Source organism: Vipera ursinii (genome assembly GCF_947247035.1).
Source record: "Vipera ursinii genome assembly, chromosome: 1".
NCBI classification, from domain to species: Eukaryota; Metazoa; Chordata; class Lepidosauria; order Squamata; family Viperidae; genus Vipera; species Vipera ursinii.
In genome coordinates, this window is record NC_139512.1 from 278940983 (window position 1) to 278953130 (window position 12148).

The 12148-nt window shown below is 37.8% G+C and overlaps 2 protein-coding genes across 3 annotated transcripts in view; one reads left to right on the top strand and one right to left on the bottom strand.

Moving 5' to 3' along the window:
• Positions 1–4324, bottom strand: part of PRKN (parkin RBR E3 ubiquitin protein ligase) — a 712723-nt gene extending 708399 nt beyond the window's left edge. The window contains exon 1 of the mRNA XM_083372991.1: positions 3588–4324. Within this exon, the coding sequence (XP_083229117.1) occupies positions 3588–3594 (7 nt within the window). The 5' untranslated portion in view covers positions 3595–4324. The remainder of the gene's footprint in view (positions 1–3587) is intronic.
• A 452-nt stretch (positions 4325–4776) lies between these two features.
• Positions 4777–12148, top strand: part of PACRG (parkin coregulated) — a 263658-nt gene continuing 256286 nt past the window's right edge. Inside the window, exons 1-2 of one of the 2 annotated variants that reach the window (XM_083373098.1) lie at positions 4777–4878; positions 5400–5567. In XM_083373098.1, the coding sequence (XP_083229224.1) occupies positions 5430–5567 (138 nt within the window). In that variant the 5' untranslated portion in view covers positions 4777–4878; positions 5400–5429. Of the gene's footprint in view, positions 4879–5009; positions 5568–12148 lie in introns of those variants that run through there. The other variant, XM_083373097.1, reaches the window with a different exon arrangement.

The following is a 12148-nucleotide window of genomic DNA, read 5'->3' on the forward strand; positions in this document are numbered from 1 at the left end:
ACATCAAGAAATGGAGGCTGTGCCTCATTCTTACATTGCTAAGCCATGCTTGTTGAATAAAGGTCAGATGGTTACGGTATATTCACAATTATGTTAAACTTTAAACCATTACAAACCACAACTGCTTTATTAATCTTGCAATGTGGGCAAATAAAATAGGATATGAGTTCTTCAGTTCCTCCTTTGTTGGCTAAACTGACTGGTATCCATTGCTTTATTCAATAGCATTGAATTTGTGGGGCTTGACAAAAATATCTGCAATGTATATTTTAATTCATCTCTGGGAGACCTCTTTGTCACATGAGTGGTCCTATATGTAGAAACACTAAGCAATCTCTCACCCTTTCAAAAATAATCTAGAATAAATGGGTTCTACAACATGCAACAGCTTTTAATGTTCATCTTATCAGACTAAAACACTCATTTGAGATAAGTCTCTTTATGGAGGAAACAGATGTGCAAATAATAGCTGACAAAGCACAGTGGATTCCAAGAAGGCTGAAGATATAAAGTTCCTTGGCCTGTCATCTGAAGAGTGATCTTATGCTGCATGCTGGAATCTGGGATTTTTCCATGGTTTGTTGTTGTTTTTTTGGTAAAATGATACAAGCTCTCTGGCCCAGGCTGAGAATTTTTTAATTTTTAATTTTAACTGGGTTTTTATTTTTCTCAGGGTCTCATTTAATCTTTTTTTAATTTGTTTTTAACTTTTGTATTGATTTTCCTTTAAATATCCTGTAAACCGCCCTGAGTCCTTCGGGAAAGGGCGGTATATAAATCTAAATAAATAAATAAATAAATACTTCCTATCCAGGAACTGTCTCCTCAATCAGAGATACTAGCAAGTTACATTATTTAATTTATACTGTAACGGAGCAAGTAGTGATGACCCCACTTAAAAGAAGTTTGTGGATAGTCTGTGATTCTCCACTGTGTAATACATAGGGAAGCAAAAACTTCTATTCTGGATAACACTTAAGTAACACTTAATAAACAAAATGCAACAGCTGGCAAGTCTGTATTTTAATACGTAGACTTCAATATATGTAAATAAAACTTTCTGAAAGTCGGATTTCTTAAAATTCCCTTGAAAATAAAGATAGTGGCAAAAACAAAAATAAAGGCAGTCATTATACTGACAAAGTCCATATATAGCATTTAATATTTCCACAGTAGTTGTGGAAGATACTTCAAGATAGTATTGTAAAGAAAACAGTGCTTCAGAAATCCAGATGAGCAACAGAGAGCAGCAGTGAGAGCAAACCACAATAATTACCTGCTGACATCTACTGGTTGTTCAGACTATTGTAACTCAGATCGTATAACCCTATGCCAAAAAACTATGTTAACTTCTAACATGGTTTTTAGAGTTTCTTTGAGAGGTATTTGCACAGGGTTTACACCAATAAAGTGGTACCTCAGTATTCATCATTAATTGGTTCCAGGAGGTGTGATGAGTACCAAACACATTTTTTCCCATAAGGAATAATGTAGTGAGTAACAAGGCAGCCAACACCAACAAGTTCTAGCTTGTGCATTGAGTACCAAACAAACGATGAGTACCGGGACAAAATTTTCACATCAAAATGCACTGAGTAACAAATCCAATGAGTTTCAAAGCAGTTGAGTTCCAAGATAGCACTATAATTCAGAAGCAAATAAATAATGCCAGACAATAGTTGCTCTGAATTGAATACTTTTCAGATATTTCAGTCCACTTTAGCATAATCACTGATTAAACTCAAATCTATGATCAATCAAAAAGTACACCTTTAAACATACAGAAAATATGTCAGAGCATGCAGTCTTACTGCGCTTAGGTAACCCAGGAGTAAATACAGTAAGCAGTGTTCTATATTAAATGGTGGTTTATCATACACTATCTACAATATCATACACCAGGAACAATATACATACATGTGGTAATACAGCAAATTCCAACACACAGCAGTTACAGCAGGAAAAGAAGAGAGAGAGAGAGAGAGAGGGGGGGGGGGAGAGAGAGAGAGAGAGAGAGAGAACACGAACCAGCAAAGCCTTCCCTTTTATACTCAGGTTCTTAAAGGGATAGACTCCTGCTGAGTCATTCCTATCATTGCACCTTATGTTACATCATTACATAAGCTTTTTACCAATTAAATTAGTACCTTGACACAATACATCAAGGATTTTTTTTAAAAAAAAGCACTGAGGATAAAGCAGAAAAAGAAAATATATTCTTATTGATACAAAGGGAATCAAAATGACTGAAAAGAACTATTACAAAACATAGTATTTGGTTTAAATTATCTGGAGAAATCTACTTGGGGAGCGTTAAACAGTGAGCTCATTGGTATTCAGCAACCCCACGAATCCCTTACTTAGTTCAATATTCTGTACATTCTTATTGGGAGCAAACATCACCAAATACAATGTTACCTACTTATAAGGAACTGCAAATAGTATGGTACTGAAATTCTTTGTTAGGTTTGTTTCTTTTAGAAAATGTACATGGTAAGCATCTTATATATGATCCCTTATATATGATGCCCGATTTTATGACCTTTCTGCCACAGTTCTCAAGTAAATCATTGCAGTTGTTAATTTAGTAACACAAGTGAAAGTGGCTTCCCAGTTTATTTGCTTGTCCGAAGGCCACATGACCCCGGGACACTGCAACTGCCATAAACACATGCCAGCTGCCAAGCATCTTAATTTTGATCACATGACCACGGGATATTTTTTTTACAAGATATAAAGAGTACAACAAAAGGACAAGAGTTTTGAAAAAGGGCGGGTGACACAAAAGCCATCAAGCACTCAACAAACTTTAGTGTCATTAGATCTTTTTGCTGTAATCAAGAGGTCCCACGGAAGGAGCAGTGCAATACAATATTTTTTTATTGCTCTTAACATTTGTATTTATCGTTTTTATTTGGGCATTATGTTTTAATTTCTTTTTAACTTTTGTATTTTATACATCTGCCCTGTTCACCGCACTGAGTCCTTCGGGAGAAGGGCGGTATATAAATAAAATTAATAATAATAATAATAATAATAATAATAATAATAATAATAATAATAATAATAACAATAATAATAATAACAATAATAACAATAACAATAACAATAATAATAATAATAATAATAATAATAATAATAATAATAATAATAATAATAATATGTTGTGGGTTAGATCATTTCAGAACTCAGTGCCACGTGATATGACAACGTCACGCAAAAACTAATCTGAATAGCTACAGTCTCCTCCCACATCCCTTCCTACGACTTTTAGATCTTGCTATCGCTTAAATGTGGGCTTCCCTTGTCCTCTTTTCTCCTTCTCATCTTGCCTTCGGAAAATATCGGAATATCTCGAAAGTTCGCAAAGTGGGCGCCTGGGGGGTAACCTTTGAGCTATAAAATGAACGTGGGATTTCCAAAAGTGAAATGACCCGACGTGAAATCGTACCCGTGTGCAAAAAGGTAGAGCTGCACCGTACAGCAAACATACAACCTCACTGTCCCTTTTCCTTGCCGTCATCTCGCGCCCTCCCCGCACAAAATAAAGGGGTGTATGTGAAGGATTACATCCGGGTTTAACTCACCGATCATGGCCAGTGATGGCAAAGGGGGGGGGGGCGCTCTGAAACCCTGATCTGTTCACATTCGAACTGCAAAAGGCGAACTTGAGGATCTACGCTCCCTGCAGGCCGGCGTGACGGGGAAGGTGCCCAGTGCGCAGGCGAACAAAGCCAACACGTTACAAAGCGCTTTGGGAAATGTAGTGAGTGCTCCACCTTTCTCCTGCCACGGGAGTACTCCGCGTGTAATACAGGGAACCAAATGTATCTCTCAAGCAGCCAGGCTGTCTTCTTTCGGTACTATAGTCTCCTGGTTCAACGTATTCTGCGTAAAGCAGACTATCTCATTTCTGCATTGATCCGGGTAGAATTCCTCCCTTTCAGATGGAGATTGCTCGCGCGTTTTGCACATCCTTTTCTGTGCGTTACAGCAATGTTTTTCGTAACAAAACGAGACTGCAGCAGGGTTAGAACTAATTCTTCGCCGACTTCCACGCCACTGAAGAAATGAGTCTTAAGGGAACAAACGGTTTTTAAAAGGGCATCGAAATGAATTCAATTCCTTCCCTGGATGTTGTTATTTTTTTTTGTTTCCTTTGGGTTTTTTTTTCAATCAGCTTATAATAGATGTAGAACAAATACGGTTATTCTGTATTGTATTTTTTTTCAGACAAAACTATTTTCATGTTAAAGCAGGAATGTTCACAATATGAGTAAATAAGGCAAATTCTTGTTTATTTCTACAGTACACCGCTCTACTTTGCAATTTTTCGCTTTCTCGCCATAAAAGCAACACCGGTCCGATTAAAATAGAAGTCATTAACGGATCAAGTGTGGAACTGATACGTAATTTTTCTTAGTGCTTGTTTTGTGTATGGTGGTCATTTGGATTTATTTGTTTTGTTTGAAGCTGTAGGTGTCCCAGAGCCTTTTGAAACCGAGGCGGGTTACAACTACTTCATTTGCAAAATAAACAAATGAAATATCGCCAGCGTGCACATGCCTACTCTTTGCAAGAAATGAGAAGATAACGCTGGTTGAGAACGAGTTCCATGAATGTCAGTAGAATTTACTCGTCAGGAAACGGGCAAGATGGAATGAAGAGCCCCTTTATTCTCGAGAATTGTACATAAAATGTACTTTGAATTTTAAAAAAAAGTTTTGAATCCTTTCAAGTGTCAGGATATTATTATATGTGGGGGATAGTCGATTCATCTGCTCTGCTTTCTGAACTAGGTAACTTTTCCTCATGGAACCAGTGACGCTCACATTTTCTGATTCAGAAGCTACTTTTGGTTTTCAGAACAAAACCAAGGTTAGAGAGGGCCACAAGACTAATAAAAGCGGCCGAGCGTCCATCCTGCCTTCCACGTATTTTAACGCCTGTCTGAACCCTGCTACGCTACTATCCTCTCCTCCCAATTCTGTAAACTGAGGGCAAAGTAATTCAGCTACTATATTTTGTGACTTCAGTTACGCCGATTGCGCATGCGTATGTAAATCGAGTCCACTCAGCGGTACGGAGGTTTCCGACCAGGGCGGAATCCTTGTGCTCCCGCGGCCGGTTGTTGATACGTTGCCCAGCAACCGATTCCCTAGAAGTGAGTTGGTGTTAGAAACAGGCATATATTTCCCCCCTTCCCCTCCTCCTCTTCCTCGAAGCCACACAGGAGCCTTCCCAGGGGCTGAACCAAGGGGTGAAGGGAGCAAATGCAAAGGGACCAAAATTAGGATTGATTTATTGTATTTCTTTGGCAAAGGGGGGAAAAAACAAACATCTGTTCTCGCACCCAAGTCGTTTCCTGTTAAAATTCCGACCTCAATTCCCACGTGCAGCAATAGCAGCAGCAGCAGCCGGCGGAGAAGATGGTGGCAGAGAAAGAGGGGGTAAGCCCCCCCAAACTGAGACCCCAGCAGCTGCAGGAGCCGCTGCGACACGCCAGAAGAACCAAGAAGCAGGTCAGCGATGGATTCACCATCAAAGCAATGATGAAAAACACCGTGGTATGTGCTGGGCCGTTACAATATAAGGGTTTCTGACCCGTTGGGTTTGTCATTCAAACCGCCGGCCGTTTGCAATGGGTGGGGAAAGGCCGGGATGACAGCTTGGGGCAGGGAGGAAAGGATTTGCCTGCCAGGTCCCCGAAATGCTCCCTAAGCGAACTTCACCCATCACCATGTCACCAAAATCGCACTTGAAGCAATATCCGCTCTGTTTCCCTATATACCTTAACAATCCATCATGCTGTTTCCCACGGTTTATCAGGTTGGCTTGAGATCCAGTAGATCCCCCATACAGTACACCTGGAGCCGCCCAGATTATAAGAAGTTCCTGACTAAAAGATATTGTTCCTCTCTGGCTTTTAATTTGAAGTGCTTATTCTGTGTTTAGTTAGCTTAATGACCTGCTTATTTTTAACCCAGTTCTTTTGCAAATTTTTGCACTTCTAATTATTATGACTTTTGCCTTGTACTGCTTTTACCTTTTCTTTCATCTGTTCCACAGACTCAAATCTCCCGATGTTCTACTTTTCATAAAATATTCAAAATACTCTCAAGGTTACCATAAAGTAAGCATTAAATAAAACTCTACAGCTTGACCTGTATCCCCACTACTTCCCATAGGAACTCATATACGGAAATATAAACTGCACTTTTGGAAAAGGGGCAAAACCATTCCATTTTTTTATTTAATTTCTTACTCTAGGAGTTTTCTTTTGTGTGTGAGAGAGATGATTAAAGCATTATCATATATTAAATATGGGGAAGTGCTGTGTGATTCTGTGCTTAATTATTCCAAAATAAGTCAGTGATAAATGAGCCCTACGCTAAACAGATACTGTGGATTTTATTCAGGAGTCAACAAGTCCTCATAGCATGTAATGAAGTTTATTTTGAAGAACTGTGTATAACACTTTATCTGGGATTAAAAACCATTCATCAGTAGAAGATGAAATATCTAGAACTTGTATAAGATTGCAGTGTTACTGATATTTCCTGTCCAGAGAAAGCAATGTCTATCTGCATATTGCCCAAATAAATTGATGCCCAAAATTGTAAGTTAGTATATTACCATCTCTACTTTTCTCTTGTTTTCCACAGTTTATCATCACTATTTTATACATCTCTGCTCAGAAGTCTTATTATTTCTATGAGACTTTTTTCAAGGAGCATAGAATAAAATGTCTGTGTTCACACAGAACACTTTCTTCAGCTCAGATTTGTGTTGTTGTTTTGCTTTTGAACAACCTGTTCACCATAAACTAGCCACATAAGTTGAGATTGCATAAGCAAAATGCAATTAGCTAATATAGCATTGAAGTTGGCCAAACACAGTTGAGATGTAGTTTGTAAACATTCTGCGGTCTCCATATTCACCCACACTCGTTTTTACTCAGTATGAGCTATTCTTCTTTTACAGGGTTTTTTTTAATAGTGATCTACATGTACAAGTATTGCCAAGCAATGGAAAATCCAAGACTATCTTAGATCTTATGAGCAGATTTTAGCATAGCACTGATTTTCATGCAAACTCTTTGGGTATTTTTAGCACCATAGCTTACCTTAGTATGGCCTATAGGTTTAAATAAAAGTTAGTGGCTTTGAGAATGTTAAGGAACTGACTCAAGGCTGCTAGTGTACAATCCATGAACCAACCACAAACTTTTATTCATCTGTTGAAGAAGCTTATGAATGAAGATTATTGGGAAGTATGAGATCTGAAGATACACACAGTAATTTCAGGTGACCAAACATGATATAAAAACTAAAAAGATGCCCTTGTATTGAGACTGACTCTTGGACACAACCATGTAATTTTCCTGGCAACAAAAACTTCTCATTGCACTCTTCAGAGTTGTTTCTTTTTTACTTCTTAGTCTAACATTCAGTCCTGGTATGACTTTAGATGACTTTGTGCACCTAAAACTGAATGAGAAAGCTGGGTTCACCTCTATAATTATTATAGTTTTCAGAAGCTCAGTTGCCAGAAAAGAACCATGAAAGTGGGATAATGTTTAATGATAGCAGTTTTGATACTGTAGTTTTATTTGTCCATAAACATGTACGGATAAAACACAGAGGGGAAAATGTACTTTATCTGACAAAGGTGATAAGTTGTTCAACTACAGCTAGCAGTAGTTTTCATTGCAGAAAAGCACTCTCTAGTGTTTTGAGTTACTGTAGTTAGAAGTAACACATGGAACTACTGGGAAATCAACCAGTCTAGTTAGAAAAAAAAGATAGATTGGGTAATATAATATTACCCTATAAAAGTTGTTACATTGCAGGTCTGAGGCTGTTGAATTCATTGCAAGTTATTATATTATTTCTACCTTCTGATTATTATTCCCAATTTGGAAAGAACTAGCTCTGATAAAGAAACGTTCAGAGAATGCCAAGTTTTATTTTTCCAGATACTTTTAGTCCACATAGCTTTTGAATTATGTTTCGAAAAGTTGCTATAGATATATCTGAGCAATGAAACCAGGAAGGAAACAATCACTTCTCTTTCCAGTTTCTAAGACTGTAAATAAAACCTATACCGATAGGGTTGCCTGGTCATTATCCAGGAAGAGTGACTAAAACTTTAAGCACATGTTTAAAGACTTAATTCAATGTATTTTTCTATCATGCTATAGAGCAGAAATCATTTTTATTTTATAGCATCTTGGTATTGCATGTAACCAAGAGTACAGTAAATCATTTTACAGGATTAGAATTTAGTACCAAAAAGTTGGGTAGAACTTGCCCAAAGTCATATGTTTGATGATACATTCTAAACAGCAAATATTTGGCCTATACCAGTAGCTAATATCTTTTATTATTTAAAAATAATAGCAAATTTATTGATTGATTGATTCAGTTTATATTCTGGCTTTCCAGTTGATGCTAAATAGGTATGTTTTTCATGCTGTATGGGATTTTATAAGGATTTCACAAATACATTATTTATTTATATCCACACAGGAAAAGCAACCCAAGCATATTCTTTTATGTTTGTTCAAGTCATTGAAATTTTATGGCGTATTATAATTGTTCATAAACTGGCACCTTAAATTACAAAAACTAATGAGAGAGTTCCTCTGTCTTGAAGTTTATAACATTTTTTTTGCTTTTTCATAAGTAATAATAAAACCTTACTAACAAATTAAACTATAATTTAACAACAGCTATAAGAGATTATGTATTAATCATAATGTCCCTGGAGCCTCGTGGCAGAAGTCAAGCGCTTCCAATTTTCTCAGCTATTACCTCACAATAAATGTTGTCCTTAGGCTATGTTTCTGGTATTAAATTCTTGTACAGAGAAACAGGTTACTTCTTTGGAGGTGGGCAAATTTATACCATGCAGGGCTTTTATTTTCTCTTTTGGTGATTTTTCACAGTTGCTTCAAAATGCTCTATTTCCTGCCTTTCTCAGACACAGGCTCTTTTTTTCCCCCAAGTCAATTCAGTGTGTGCTGATTCCAGAAATGTCACTAATATCTGCCTAATATTCTGGATATCACAATGAGGCCAGGGAAACTTAGGGTCATTGATTAGTGGTCTGCTGCTCCTTTGACAACCTCTGGGCTAGACAGAAGGGAACAGAGGGAAAACAGGTATGCCAAAGGAAAAGCCTGTGCACTTTTAATTTTGACCTGTCCGCTAATTTCTTTGAGTATAATGCAGCTCCCAACCATCTTTCCCAAGAGAATGTAACTCTGACCAAAAAATGAGATACGAATCTGTACTTCCCTAACATCACTTCTAAGGATAATGCATTGTCCTTACATTACCATTTATAAGGATAGTTAATTCAAAGGAACTTTGTTCTAGAATAAGTTTCAATAGCCTCTATTTTTCTTTACCATTTCTGTGGATTTCAATATCAATTTACTTTCAGTGTGGACTTCTGCTTTCTTAAAGAAGGACAGAGCAGTCAGCATCTTCCTTACATGGCTTAAAAACAGCACCTCTGAGAGGGACCTTGGAGTCCTGGTGGACGATCACTTGACTATGAGCCAGTGTGTAGCAGCAACCAAAAAAGTTAGTACAATCCTGGGTTGTATAAACAGAGGCATAGAATCAAGATCACGCAAAGTATTATTACCGCTTTATAAAACTCTAGTAAGACCACACCTGGAATACTGCAGCCTATTTTGGTCACCATATCACAAAAAAGATGTTGAGAGTTTGGGGAAAGAATTCAGAGAAGAGCAACTAAGATGATCAAAGGCCTGGAGACTAAAACATACGAAGAACAGCTACAGGACTTGGGTTTGGCTAGTCTAAAGAAAAGAAGAAATAGGGGAGACATGATAGCAGTATTCCAGTATCTGAGGGGCTGCCACAAAGAAGAGGGAATCACGTTATTCACCAAAGCACCAGAGAGAAGGACGAGAAACAATGGTTGGAAACTGATCAAAGAGAGTAGCAACCTGGAATTAAGGAGAAACTTCCTGACAGCGAGGACAATCAACTAGTGGAACAGCTTCAGAAATCGTGGGCACTCCATCACTGGAGATTTTTAAGAAGAGACTAGACATTCACCTGTCTGTGACAGTATAGGTTCTCCTATTTAAGCAGGGGGGTGGACTAGAAGACCTCCAAGGTCCCTTCCAGCTCTATTCTATTCATTCATTCCTTATTATTGGAAAGATATCTGGTAACACAGTGGTTAGAATGCAGTACTGCAGGCTACTTCTGCTGACTGCCATCTGACTGCAGTTTGGCGGTTCGAGTTTCACTGGCTCAAGGTTGACCCAGCCTTCCGATGTCAGTAAAATGAGGACCACTTAAAGAGGGCTGTAAAGCAATGTGAAGCAGTATATAAGTCTAAGTGCTATTGCTGTTGCTATTTTCTCATGCTTTATTCTGTCTGTTGTTGGGCAGGTACAAAAAAAATCAATGGGAAGCATACAATTGGAGAATAATATTGCCTTATAATTTGCATAAATATTGCTTTACAGTTGGGTAATGCAAATAATTTACATTATATACTGATTATCTTATTTTGTGGTTCTAATGAGAGTGTATTCTTTAAGAATTATAATAATGCCAGTTTGACACACATTTGTAAAATATGTGTATGAAAAAGAAACTCAATCTTATTTTTATAGTAGCAACATCACCTTAAATTTTGATATTTGTAAATAGATTTGATTGATCATGTGCCATCAAGTCATTGCCAACTCTTAGCGAACATATAACTAGAGATTCTCCAGTATGATTTTTCCATACTTTAGTCTTTCAAGAAACGGGCCTGACCACAACAAAGAAGAATTACTTCCTATTATATGGACTCCATATTGTTAGCGTACTCCAAGACAGCATTTGCCTTTTTACCAATTACAACAGGTTGCTGGCTTTTATTCAACCTAAGATCACAAGAACATGTACATTATGAGCCGTGGTACAGTGGTTAGAATGCAGTACGGCAGGCTACTTCTGCTGACTGCCAGCTGATTGCAGTTTAGCAGTTTGATTCTCACCTGCTCAAGGTTGACTCAGCCTTCCCTCCTTCCGAGGTCGGTAAAATGAGGACCCAGACTGTTGGGGACAATATGCTGACTCTGTAAACCACTTAGAGAGGACTGTAAAGTGCTGTGAAGTGGTATATAAGTCTGTTTTATTTATTTATTTATTTATTTATTTATTTATTTATTTATTTATTTATTTTAAAACCATTTATATCCCGCCCTTCTCCGAAGACTCAGGGCGGCTTACAATTTAAGCACAAACCAATGTGCTTAGCAATAGCCTTCATTCTATGTATATACCTGCTTATTAGGGCTTTCATACACCCCCCAAGCGGCATTATTACAAAGTCAGCTTAATTGCCCCCAACAATCTGGGTCCTCATTTTACCTACCTCGGAAGGATGGAAGGCTGAGTCAACCTTGAGCCTGGTGGGATGCGAACCTGCACTAATTGCAGGCAGCTGCTGTTACTTAAGGAGGCATTAGCCCACTGCTCCACCAAGGCTTATTGTTATTGCTATTGCTATTAATTTTACATTAATTACTGCCATTCCATATTCGAACCTCTCCCCCCATACTTCGATCTTACTTTTTTTTTTCTCCCAGTATGAAAAGCTTTATAGTTTCACCTGTTATATTCCATCCGATTTATTTCAGTCTACTGCTTAAGCTTTGCAGATGTTTCATTAGGTAAAATCATCAGTGCTGGTGTTTTCCTTGCGGAGGTTTCATTACCCAAACTAGGTAGCTGCTAGCACTAATGACGTTACCTAGTTTGGTTAATGAAACATCTGCAAAAAAAACAAGCAAGCTCAGAGAGGACCAAGGATGCCTCGTAAATTATTTTATCCATGTGTATGACAATGCTTCTATAGACCAAAAAAAAATCTATATGATTTATAGGTAGTCCTTGACATGCAAGAATAATGAAGCCGAGAATTTAACTCATGGCATTCTTATGACTGGGCCTGATTTTATGACTTTTTTTTCCAAAGTCATTAAGTCAAAACCACAGTAATCAATTGAATGTGGCAGTTGTTAAGTGAATTAATGTATTCCCTTGCTGGGAAAAGGCCGGAAACTGGCAAAACCATGACAAAGGAAAATTGCAACTGACTGTAA